Raw genomic sequence first — 12173 nt, 5'->3', positions numbered from 1 at the left:
CAAGAAAATTTATCAATTCAGAACAATCAGGTTTTACCGTATTAAATTTCGAAGTCACCCAAAAATTTAACCCATGTGGATAGTTTTTTGAGCAAATGCGTTTGACTTTTTATCGCCAGTTTTTGAAAACAAATATCGTAGAAATAATTTCCACTTGCTCTAAGAATACTTCATTAAATTAAATAAAAAAAGAGCAATTTCAAGACCCTTCTCGATCTTCACCAGAAATAATTCAAATCATCGGTAAGTTCATGTTATCTACTACTGTTAATACTAAATATGAATAAATCAAGGTGTAATAACATGCTGACAGTATTATTTTTTCTAGATATTTTTAAACCGAATCTAATATGCTCTATAGGGGTTTTGATAACAAATCGATCTCGAGAACAAATTTTTTGAAAAAAAAAAATTCTTGCTTATAAACATATTTGTTTTAATTTGATTTACTTGCACACCTCTTTGAAGCTAAAACATGAAAAATCAAAATAGATAATCACGGGATGCTAAAAACAATAGAAATACAAACACAAATTAAATGTCATATAGAACTATGTTTATTTTAAATCCGCAATTTAAAGCAAACAATTGTTACGAAATCTCGTATCACACATTATACAAGCTTATGTTTATCCGCCAGTCCTTTATTGATTTTATGTACACGAGGTGTGCACTTTGAAACATCCGATAAAGCTTTGATGTTTAAGTTTAGTTGTCCGTAACAAATGATTTGAGTTTTCAAGGAGATGAAAGTAATGGAGGGAAATGACGTCACAATAAACGCTAGGAGTTTAAATCTTGTCACCGTTTCTAAAGACAATGGCCCTAAATGTTACATTATTTTTAACCTAGCCAAACAATGTGAGATTATCAAGTGATTTAGAACTGAAAACAAATTACAAGAATACCAGAAAGTCAGGATGCGCATTCCGCGGTGAACTGGGTAATAAAAATGAGTGTATTTACAAGTATTTATTAGTAATTTTTAGTCCCATAAAAACATGACAGAATTCAGTAATTATTTGAAGACTCCCTTTGAAACAAAAATAATACACATAAAAAGAGGTTTTTCGTATACTCTAAGGACAGAAGAAAAACGCAATGCATGTTATGACAGAAATAAAAAATATGAATGACAAAAAAAAACCCCAAACATTCTTTTTACTCAACGCTTGGAAATTAATTTATATTTATTGCCCTTATTAAACTTAATCTATATTTATTAATTGATAAATTTAACTCTTACAGTATTGTTTTTATTTTTTCATTCAAGGTTTCAAAATAATGGGGTGTAAGTGACAAAAAATTGTGTGGATTGAAAAGGGTGGTTGCTAAAAGGTAGATATATGTGTATCATAGAAAATTGACAATTTCTTAGAATATATCAGTTTATCGTTTGCATCATATACAAGAAAATATTTCCAAAACTATATACCAGTCCAGGCATATTTGTAAAATCTAATTAAAATTACATCTTCTATGTATGAAAAACGAGATGACTTCAGGTTTCTCATCGCCAGTCTTCCTTGTTTATGTTGTATTATTCAGCTGTTGCTTACACATGGCGTTTACTTCTACCAATTAAAACTGAGATCATGCTTTGTGAATGATCAGTATATTAACAGAAGCAGGCTACTGACAGAAAAATTGATGTTACAGGAAATTAAACAATTTGTTTAAAGTCAGTATTTCGTAGATAATGACCTCGTTATCATAAATAGACTATCATTTGTTCGTATTTTGCCCGACAGGGGATGTTTACCTCCTTATGCATCTTATCCATTGCCTTGCAGATCATCTGAGAGACCTTCACAGAGAATTAGATGTGGATTATGAACAGTGAGTAATCTAACAAAATCCACAAACAATAAAAAAAATTGTGAACAGGTCTAAAGACAAGGACCCCGGAAACTCCTGAGGTTGGATCAGGTGCCTAGGAGGAGTAAGCATCCCCTGTCAACTGGTCACACTTTCGTAGTTTTAATGATCAGGAAATCCTATGAACAATATATGGAAAAAATGCTACAAAAATATCTTCAAAGACCAGGGGAGATCAGTGTTAGAAGTTATAAAGTGAGATTAAATATAGTGCAAAAACACACAGATTGATAATAGTCTGCATGGTTTTGTAACAAATGGGTGACAGATTAGAACTTAATTTAAGAGTTGTTACTGATTAAAAACTAATTATTTCGTTTATCTATTCATCCTACGCCTCTTGCTTTTAGGCAACAAATCTCCATCTATCAGATTATTTATACTCCACGGACTCTCTGTATAATTACATTATAGTTAGCTAAGTGCCCTTTGGCTTCTTATTAAATTATGATCAATTTTGTCTGCATTACACAATCTAAAGCTCTTAAACAGAGTGTTGGATATCTGGCATAGGTGAGAAAAACTTTTTTTTGTATTCAAACAACTATAATGTTAATCTAATTTATATTAAGGGATATTAAGGAATATAGTCTTGACATTTGTAGGAAATCAAACTGTATATTTTTTTTTTTAAAAAAGAAATACATAGAAATATCCATTAAATTTTGACAGGAAAAACAAATGCATTCAATACAAAATTGTGAAGAACCAAGTAACATCAATTTAATTGTACGTAGACTGTACGTAGACTGTCTTGGCTGAGAAATTGACAAACCATTTACATGAATGTTATTTATTTAATATGATCATATATGATCAAGTGGCTCAGGGCTAGTGTGACCAGTCTACAGAAGATGCTTACTACTTAAAGGCACTTGATCCCATCTCTGGTGTGTTTTGAAGGGTCGTGTTTTTGACTTGTTCAAGATTTGTATTCGTTACTTGATTTATAACTAGTTGTTATCATCACTTTTTACATGTATATCTTTGCATTGGTTACAACCCTGAGAAGTAAGAGGCGACTTGAAGGTTACTTGAGGCAATAACCTCGTTTTATTGTGCTTCTATACATGTTATGGATTGCTATGCTGATTAAAAGTATCAGATTTCATATATTTATATATAAAAAGTAGAGAATAATAATATAAAAAGAGATAATTATGCGCTTCAGAGTTAATAAACTTCCTATGAATACATTCATTTCAAAAGGGAATAAAAATCTAGAATATTATGATAACTGAACCGGCTATGAACTTTTTTTTCTTGCAACCAAATAAAAGACGGAAAATAATTTTATTCGAATTATCAAAAGGAACTATCGTTTCTATTGATATTTTGTACTTAGTTCTAATAAGCTTTTTGAAAAGTGATGCTATAGTGTTTTCATTGACAAGATATATGAAGTTTTTTTGAAACTTGATTTTTCCAACAAACCTTTGAAATTACGATGGGCATTGATTGTGCTTTTCAGATGCTTAATATGTGAAAGAATTTTTGAGAGATTAAAGAAAGAAGTGCAGAAAGAGGGTAGGGAAGAGAATAAAGGGGCACTGAACTTTCAAAATACTGTTAAAAAAAAAACAAACAAGATTTATGAGTCCTTCCTATTTTCTAACAATTTCCTTTCAGTGTCTTGTAAATTCCTCAAGTTAACAGTTTCTAACAATAAATCTTTTCAATTCATATTCTTTCAATAGTTACATGTTTCAATTCCTCAATGCTTAATTTTATTGGATTTTTGAACTTATTAAAAAAATTATGCTGTTTGATAATCATAATCAAAAGATTCTCAAACTTGAATGTTTCTCTGTTTGTAAATTTACGAAACAAGACTGATTTCTTATCGAAGCAAACTAACCAGTTTAGTTTATTCAAAAGCCATTCTTTAATCTCCAACCAATGTTGTTAACACAGGAACATTCAACAAAAAGATGACCTATAGTTGCAATATCAGTATCACAGAAGGAACATACTGGTGAATCAATTAATTCAATTTATAAAGATAACTTTATGTAGTAATGATCTATTTAAAACTCAGAATTATAACCATTAAAATTTAGATTCTTGAGTTGTTTTAAATGATTGCTGAAATATTTTTTCATGGTGGTTCACAACATTATTGTCTTTCTTATCTCCATTGTATAACTGAAGTTATTTTTACCTTTTTATTTTAAATGACAAGATTATAAATATCTATTATCTAAATACAACCTTATTTTTTCTGTTAAACAGTTAAAGAAAAAAAATCAGGATACTAGCAGGAATGAGTGGTCTGGAAAATGGAATTGTTTTGTGATCTTAAATACAGGCTAGTCTCTTTCTAGTAGCAATTTTCAGTTCTGCATGTACAATACATTTTGTTTTTACATTGAAGTTATTTTTTTAATATGATTAAAACTATAAATATAACCGTTTGGATCAAGGACATCATTGATAAAAACAAAATCAGAACTAAAATAACTTATAATGAAAAATTACTCGGTGGCCACCAATGGTAACCTTTGGATTGAACCAAACATGTTCTCTTGCTGGAGTGTTAAACCATTCATATTATGATTTATTAGCAATGGAAAATTTTACGATAACGAACTGTGATTGATCTCAAAAATATGCTATATATGGCTAAACATGGACCCCTGGAAATTCCTGGGGTGGGATATGGTGTCTAGGAGGAGTAAAATTCCCTGTTGTCCTCTTACACCCGTGTTAGCCCAATATATTGATCAGGTAGAAGACTTAACGATTGAAATGAAACCAGTCAGACAGAATAGGACCTAATGTCAGAGTATATTTACTTACAACCATAAGCCCTATATCGACTAAAAAGCTAACTTTATATTTTGTTGAAATCCCCGAAACATAAAGAAATTATTGGGTCAGAATTTTTTTCCAAAAAATTTGTTTAAGCCTGTGTTCTTATGTTAAATTATACAAAAGAATATTTTGTTCACTTGATCAATGCAAAGTGAATGAAAGTTTTGACCCGTCGACAGTGAGTTTCTACTTCATCTGATCCTAAAACTAAGGGTCCGATGTATAATTTGTGCAGCGGTATTTTTGAGATGGATCACTGGTCCTTGTATTATTTTAACTTCTTTCATTTCTTATCATGTATATTTACATACAATATAATGAAATATGGAGATAAAAACAGTATAAGCTCAAAAGACCATTTATAAAATTCAATTCGGGAGCAGAGCAAATGGGGTCCTCCAAAACATCAGAGTTGGGATCAGGTGCCATGGAGGAGTGAGAATCCCATGCCGACCGGTCACACCCGCAGTGTGCTCATTGTCATGATCGGGAAATAAAGGAAAAAATCCGTCATAAATACAGTGTATAAATAACGGACTAACAATTAGTATGAAAAAAAGTTCTTTAGTGTATATGGTAGTTCAAATTCATATTTAAAAATATCATGAGATTTCTTCCTACAAGAATATAAGTCCATAGAACAATACAAAATAGGAGCAGACCTCTGAAACATCAGAGTTGGGATCAGGTGCCATGGAGGAGTGAGAATCCCATGCCGATACACATGTGCTCCTTGTCATGATCAGAAGTATTTATTCAAAAGTATTTTAGGGGAAAAGTTAGTCCAATTAATGGAATTACTAGTACCTGACTGCCTTATCTTATTAATTGAATTTATTTAATTACATGTTTCATTATCAAAATGAAGCATGATGCTTGATTTTCTTATAAAACAATTTCTTATACAAAAGCTTGACAAGGAATTGCTGATGGCTATAGAGTTGTCCACAAATATAGATAAATTATATTGTGGAGAAAAGAATGAAGATTATCACTAGATATATTTGTGAAGAGAGTGCTAATTTTGCTTGATATTAATAATCTGGCCATTAATAATCTACGAAATAAAAATATACTTTTCAAGCTATCTAAAAGATCTCTGATACAAGATGTCATATTGTGTTTATATTGTCTATTCTTCAGTTTCCATCGAAAAAATACTAAAAGCTGTGATATTATTGATAATGAATAAAATGATTACCATAAGGACATACGCAACGTACCTTACCTACTGATAATTTTTAAAGATATTCTTAATTTGAGATTATAGTATCATCAGATGTTCATAGACAAAAAAATCAGCAGGCGTTACCAGAGGTTTGTGAAAAATATCAATTGATGAAAATTCTTGGATGATTCAAAGAAAATATATAAATATACTAAACGTATATTCTAAATGTTTCTTTTATCTAAAATTATTTTAGAAGAAGTGTACAACACCATATATAGAAATTCAAATACAGAACACAGTTCCTTCAAGAATGGGAACTCTTCAACTCCATGGAAAAAGGCAAAAATGTTCAAACTACGTTGCGTATGTCCTTAAGTTACATGCTTGGTTTTGAAAGAAAACCTAATTTATTGCAAGTTATAAATATTTGTTCCGTTAATTGTTATAATTTTATTTTGCAGTGACAAAAGACCTAAATGAAGCCTTAAGGACAATGGACGGTAGTAGAGAATGAATTCCTTAAGAATTGGACATCAGCTGTAACTATATTCTATCTATCTATAAATAGAATACTCGACTGTAACAAAGCACCAGTTTCTTACCATTCAGGATAAGAGACAAGACTGTAACAGATCGCCACATCGTGCCTTGCCATATCAGGCTGTGATAGTAAGCTCATTTTCTACCCTCGAATACCGGGTTATAACAGAGAAATAATTTCCTATCCTTCTTTCCTTCGATACCGGACTGTAATAGTAAGCTAATTTTCTTCCATCGGATTCCGGGCTGATCCTTTATCGTCTCAGAACTCTATGACAGGGAGCTAATTTCCTATACTTGAATACTGGGCTCTGACAGTGCTCGTCCTTCCTACCCTGGGATACTTGATTCTAAGAGAGAGAAAATACTGGGCTGTGATGTCGCTCGTTGAACATGGAGACCGGGCCTTTTTAGAACTCGTCTTTAAGTACATAGAAGACAAAAATAGCACAAACGATGTCGATTTCACCCAGCCTCATGTTCGGCGCTCCCTCCGTTACGTGTATCCGTTATTTATGTTTCTTCATGCTCTCGTTGGCATATTTGGCTTCTGTGGAAACCTTGCGATACTGATAGTGATTGGGAAGAGAAGACTGTATAGAGACCAGACGTTTCTCTTCCTGGGGAATATTGCCTTCTCTGACATCCTGAAATGTATATTTGTTCTTCCAGTGTCCCTTGCCAATTTATTGATACATAATTGGATTTTTGGAAGCTTCATGTGTTTCTTTTTACCCATGTTGCAATGCTTCCCCATTCATTCTTCAATGTTAACTTATTTTATGATTGCAATAGATCGATATCGGTTGATAGTTAACCCCTTTCGGTCTCGCTTACCTGCTGGTCTTTGTATTATAGGTGTTTGGGTAGTGTCAGTATGTATTGTACTCCCCTATGCTGTCTATATCAAGTACATCGACTTGGGTGCCATTTTGGGATACCGCTTCTTTGGTGTTGGTATTTGTTACATAAACCAAGAACGGCATATTGAAGAATACATCAGAGCTATGTTCATAACGTTGTACGCCATGCCTCTTGCCACGATTGGGTTTCTGTTCCTTAAAGTTTCTGCAGAGCTAAAGTCATTAGAAACAACCTCCATATCTATACATTTCGAAACAAATTCTAATAACATGACTTGTTCATCTCGTTTAACTCTCAATGATGACGAGACTTCCAGAATTGGATCAGAAGACTCAAACTTACGTCATACCACGCAGTCTGAACACACCTGCAGTGAAGATGATCTTGACCTTCCAACAGAGAAACGAACTCACAGATATGTCATTTCCATGATCACCCTGTTTGCTGTTTGTTGGTGTCCACTGAATATTTTGATTTTAGTTCAATTTTTTGTTCATGAGAGCGGCAACAACACTGGTCATTTTGATCTTACGTACATAACTTTCACGTGGTTTGGTTTCCTATCAACTTGCGTTAACCCAATCTTATTTGCATCTTGGAAAATGTCAGAATCCACAAAAGACAGACTCAAAGGTTATTTCAAACTTGGCAGGAAAAGGAAATCTAAAAAGGTAGTATTTCAATTCGTTTGTTTTTCCATGAATTTTATCCCTTTTTGTAGCTATATTAAAAATTATTTCTTTCGTAAATTTTCTGAGGGAAAAAGAAATACCTTCTTAAGATTAAGACAATTTCAAGCACAGTCGTTCTTCGGCATATTTATTACAGCACGAAAGCAAAACCCGGCTAAATAGGACTTAACGTACAAAACAAGTTTTCACAACCAATAAATTTAATTACAATGGGAATTGATGCCTTTGCTTGCGATCGTGAGTGCTGTTTAACGGTCGCCAATGTCTGTTTTACCACCTCTGCTGTTTTTCTAGTAATTTGCGAACATTAAAATTAGCATTAACGGTCGTAAATAACAAACGAGAAGACATCTCTTCTCACTCTGTATCTTGGGAAATACAGTAAATACTCGTATGTGTTATAACTTTAAATTATTGGAGGAAACTAACGCTTATTTACACGTTTTACATGGACAAGATTTTTGAAGTTTTGGCTCAAATTGTGATTTATAACGCATGAACTATTACACCATGAACCAAACATGCTTTTTATCGCAAATTCTTATTTTTACTTCTTCATCTACACGGCTGTAAGTTTTGAACAACGACATTGATACCAATTTTTTTTAAATGTTTTTACCTTTTTACCTCTAATGAATTTGACCAAAAAGGCGTTGAAAAAAATCGGTAATCAAATATTATAATTCTATTTATTTATACTTGTTTACTCATTTCCGGCAGATCACGGTTCCGGTTTCTACATTCAGGACAACAGAGGCAACACTTACAGTTCAGAAGGATATATTTGGTCCGGATACATTATAACCAGACCAATTGAGGGGATAATTCAGAAGAATAAATTGCATTCGGATTTATGACAACGAGAACGCTTGGGGATTCTCCTATGTTAAGGAACAATAGATGCAACCCGGATACATTTGACGAGATCAGTTGATGGGACACATGATTCAGAAGAGTAGATCTGGTCCGGATACTGTTTAACAAGAACATCTTATGGAACACTTGTAGTTCAATACAGAAGTTTTAATCCGGAAACAATATAATGAGACCGTCTGAATAAACACTTATGATTCAGAAAGATAGATTCTGAGAGCAACTTATGGGACTGTCATAGTTCCAAACAAATTGGAGCTTTCATCCAAATACAATATGATGAGACTGTCTGACTAAACACTTACGATTCAGAATGAGAGACTTGGTCCAGATTCTGAGAGGAACTTATGCATGTTATAGAACACTTATAATTCAGAATGGTACAATATAAGGAGAGCACTTCAGGGAGCCCCTGTCGTTGAGAACAATTGAAGTGATCCGGATACATTTGGACGAGATCAATTGAGTGGACACTAAAGTTAACAACAAAAGATTTTATTTCGGATACCAAATAGGGTTTGATAAAGATTTTATCGGAAAAGATTAAAAAAGTTTTTTTAAGATCATAAAGTTTACCGAATGAGTGGAGTCCGTTCATTGTTGTTGGGAAGTACCAAACTGTGCGTTATAGTATTAGGATGTGGAAATTACTTTTGTGTTCGTTGATCAAAATTTACCCCAGTCCTTCAAAGAGCACTTAAAGCCAAACAATATTCATAAAGGACAAACACTTTTTAATCGCCAACCCTGATTCAAAATAATCAAAAATAGCAACAGCACCTATATATAGATGTTTTATTTTAGTAATTGAGGCAGTTAATACACGTCTTTGACACAAACAGGTTGGATGCTGTGAACAGCGCTATCGATCCTTGTTCACAGGCTGCTAAATGGCCCGCACAGAATGTACGAGATTAAAAGTGAGAGCCGCCTCGTCAGTCGTGTAACAAACCAGATAAAAACCCCGATTTAACAACTGTCTGGGAGGAAATGCCATTTGTCTGCTATAGAACTATTACTTTATCCTTTGTTATGATTCCATTATATGGTCAGGCACTGAATAAAATGATTTTTTACAAAGATTTATGAGATGTATTTCCTAGTTAGTAATTATTTCTGTCATAACGTCTAATTTTATTTTTGATCAAAATATGTACCAATAGGAATTTTATTTCTAATTTATCTTAAGCTAAAACAAAAAAATGCGAATTCTCCTATAAAAAGAAGAGGTTTTGAAAGAATACTTCAAGAACCATTAGTTATAGCGTTTGCTTCAACGTCGCAAATTCAGGAGTTGTTCTTTACGTCGCGGGTTCTAATCCCAGTGCGGGACTGTGGCCCAGTGCTTCGAATGAGACCGTGTATTTGAAGGTCTCACATCGCAGTATTTAGGTTCCGGCAATGTAAGACGAAGAATCCTCACTGGGGCAGTAAGAGTGTACTGAAGGTTTTAATTTGCATCCCTCCACCCACCAATGTGTTGGTGGCTACTAGTAAATTGTAAATATGAATGAAAATTCTCGAAAGGGCGTTAAACAAACAAGCAAAAAAAAAAGGAACCTCTTTTAATTAAACATGCTGAAATTAAGTAAGAAATGGTATGATCACAAGATGCAACCTTCAAATACGTAGTATTTTTAGTCAGTTGAAATATCTCTTGACATGGGTTTAAAAAGGGTTGTTGGAATCACTGTGACATCAACTTATACCTGTGAGTAGTATGCATCACTTTGAAAATTAATCCTACTCGAAATACTAAGAGATTAATGATGTTTTGTTTTAGATTTCCTGTTAATAAATGCAAAAAACAGTTTCGAAAAGAGGTAAAGAGTGATTCAATCATATTAAATGCCAATTTGCAGTTCTGGTGTCCAAAGTCAGACACATAGAAAAGTGAAGTCGCTTTTGTGGGGTAAATAGAAATGGAACTTCAATAAGCAAATAAAGCTAATAGAGTCAATCAAAAAGGTGAAGAAAACGAGCACTGATCGACCTTTAAAATTATGAGCAAAATACATGTAAATCTATATAAAGGGGAAAAACTGATAGGACTTGGTCTCCAAAATCTACAGAGAAATCGTCAATCAGAAACCCAAACATCTTTTTAATATCAAACTTCAGCGTACTTTTATGTAAGTGTACATTCAGTATGTTTTAAATAAATTAATTTTACAAATGAACGATGACAATGTTAAACTAATAATTTCATTTTTATTTAAAAAAAGTATTCACTTCAATCTTTTTAACAAGAGAGTCAAGATGAAAATAACGACGTGTAAATGTTAATAATTAGATCATTGCGGACAACCCCAAGACAGATGTCAGAAAAATCTCCAGAAAACATGTCAGTTTAAGTGACATATATTGACTGAGGTAGAATCCTTCGTAGCTGGTTGTCATCTTCAAGACAAAAGATGGCGTCATTTACAGAAAACTCCTAGGGACGGGTCTGGCTTTATAGGTCTCTGTAGTTGACAAGGTGAAATTAAAGAACTAGTAATATCATGTTGTTTCTTTGAACAATAGATCTGTCTTTTTCCATAATTCTATACACGCATATGCTTGTTTACTTGAATTTGTTGGAAGGAATCTTTTTTACACTTATTTGAAAACCGTTTCTTTTTACAAAGAAATCTAATTGATGATGTAATATTTCTCCAATTAAGATAATAAAAAAATGATTATTTTGGGATAATTTTACGTTGCAATTCATCGTGCAGAAAAAGTAGATTATATCATGCAGTTGAAATGGATACAGTATTTATGAGTTTTAAAATGTTAATTTGGGTATTAACGATCAAATTATGATATGATTTAAGTGTTGTTTCCCCTCTCATGTTTCTAAAAAATTCTCTCCATAGATTTGATTATCTATTTTTTCATTGTGTATATCTCGATTTGACTTTCTTTGGAAGAAATAAAGCCTTGATTAAGCTTATTATTCAATTTGCAGACTTCAATAAAAACTTTGATGTCTAAAAAAACATACCTACTACTGAATACAGTTAATGAAAAGGATGAAGGTAGCATTTTGACCGATCGGTAAAAAGAAATCTATAAACGATACTAATATGTAAACAGTCCATAAAACACGGACCGACGTATATTCCTTAGTTAATATAACATCAAACACATCCACCGTGAGATCTTTATATGATAAAGGCAGACTGGATATTGTCAAGTTATTTATATAGGTCTATAATGAAATATATGGAGATAACGAATAGTATCCAAGCTCAAAAGTCCAATAAACAATACAAACTAGGAGCAGAGCAAATACGGACTTCCAAAACACCAGAGGTTGGATCAGGTGATATGGTGGAGTAAGTATCCCCTGCCAA

General features: G+C 32.8%; 1 protein-coding gene across 1 annotated transcript; it reads left to right on the top strand.

The window, feature by feature from the left end:
- Positions 1-6330: 6330 nt before the first annotated feature.
- LOC134259762 (prolactin-releasing peptide receptor-like) lies at positions 6331-9881 on the top strand. Its single transcript, XM_062742366.1, has 2 exons — positions 6331-7938; positions 8680-9881. Exons 1-2 carry the CDS (start codon positions 6781-6783, stop codon positions 8761-8763), a joined length of 1242 nt encoding a protein of 413 aa, XP_062598350.1. The 5' UTR covers positions 6331-6780; the 3' UTR covers positions 8764-9881.
- The last annotated feature ends 2292 nt before the right edge of the window (positions 9882-12173 follow it).

This window comes from Saccostrea cucullata, unplaced genomic scaffold (genome assembly GCF_032062105.1).
Source record: "Saccostrea cucullata isolate Sc308-1 unplaced genomic scaffold, CSIRO_AGI_Scuc_v1 ctg452, whole genome shotgun sequence".
NCBI classification, from domain to species: domain Eukaryota; kingdom Metazoa; phylum Mollusca; class Bivalvia; order Ostreida; family Ostreidae; genus Saccostrea; species Saccostrea cuccullata.
The sequence above is the reverse complement of the archived record's forward strand: the minus strand, read 5'-3'. Positions and strand labels throughout refer to the sequence as shown.

Excerpts from the sequence above, each read along its gene's own strand:
- LOC134259762 (XM_062742366.1), top strand. The coding sequence starts at position 6,781 with ATGTCGCTCGTTGAACATGGAGACCGGGCCTTTTTAGAACTCGTCTTT. Across the intron at positions 7,939-8,679 it reads GGAAAAGGAAATCTAAAAAG|ATCACGGTTCCGGTTTCTAC; the intron begins GTAGTATTTCAA and ends CATTTCCGGCAG.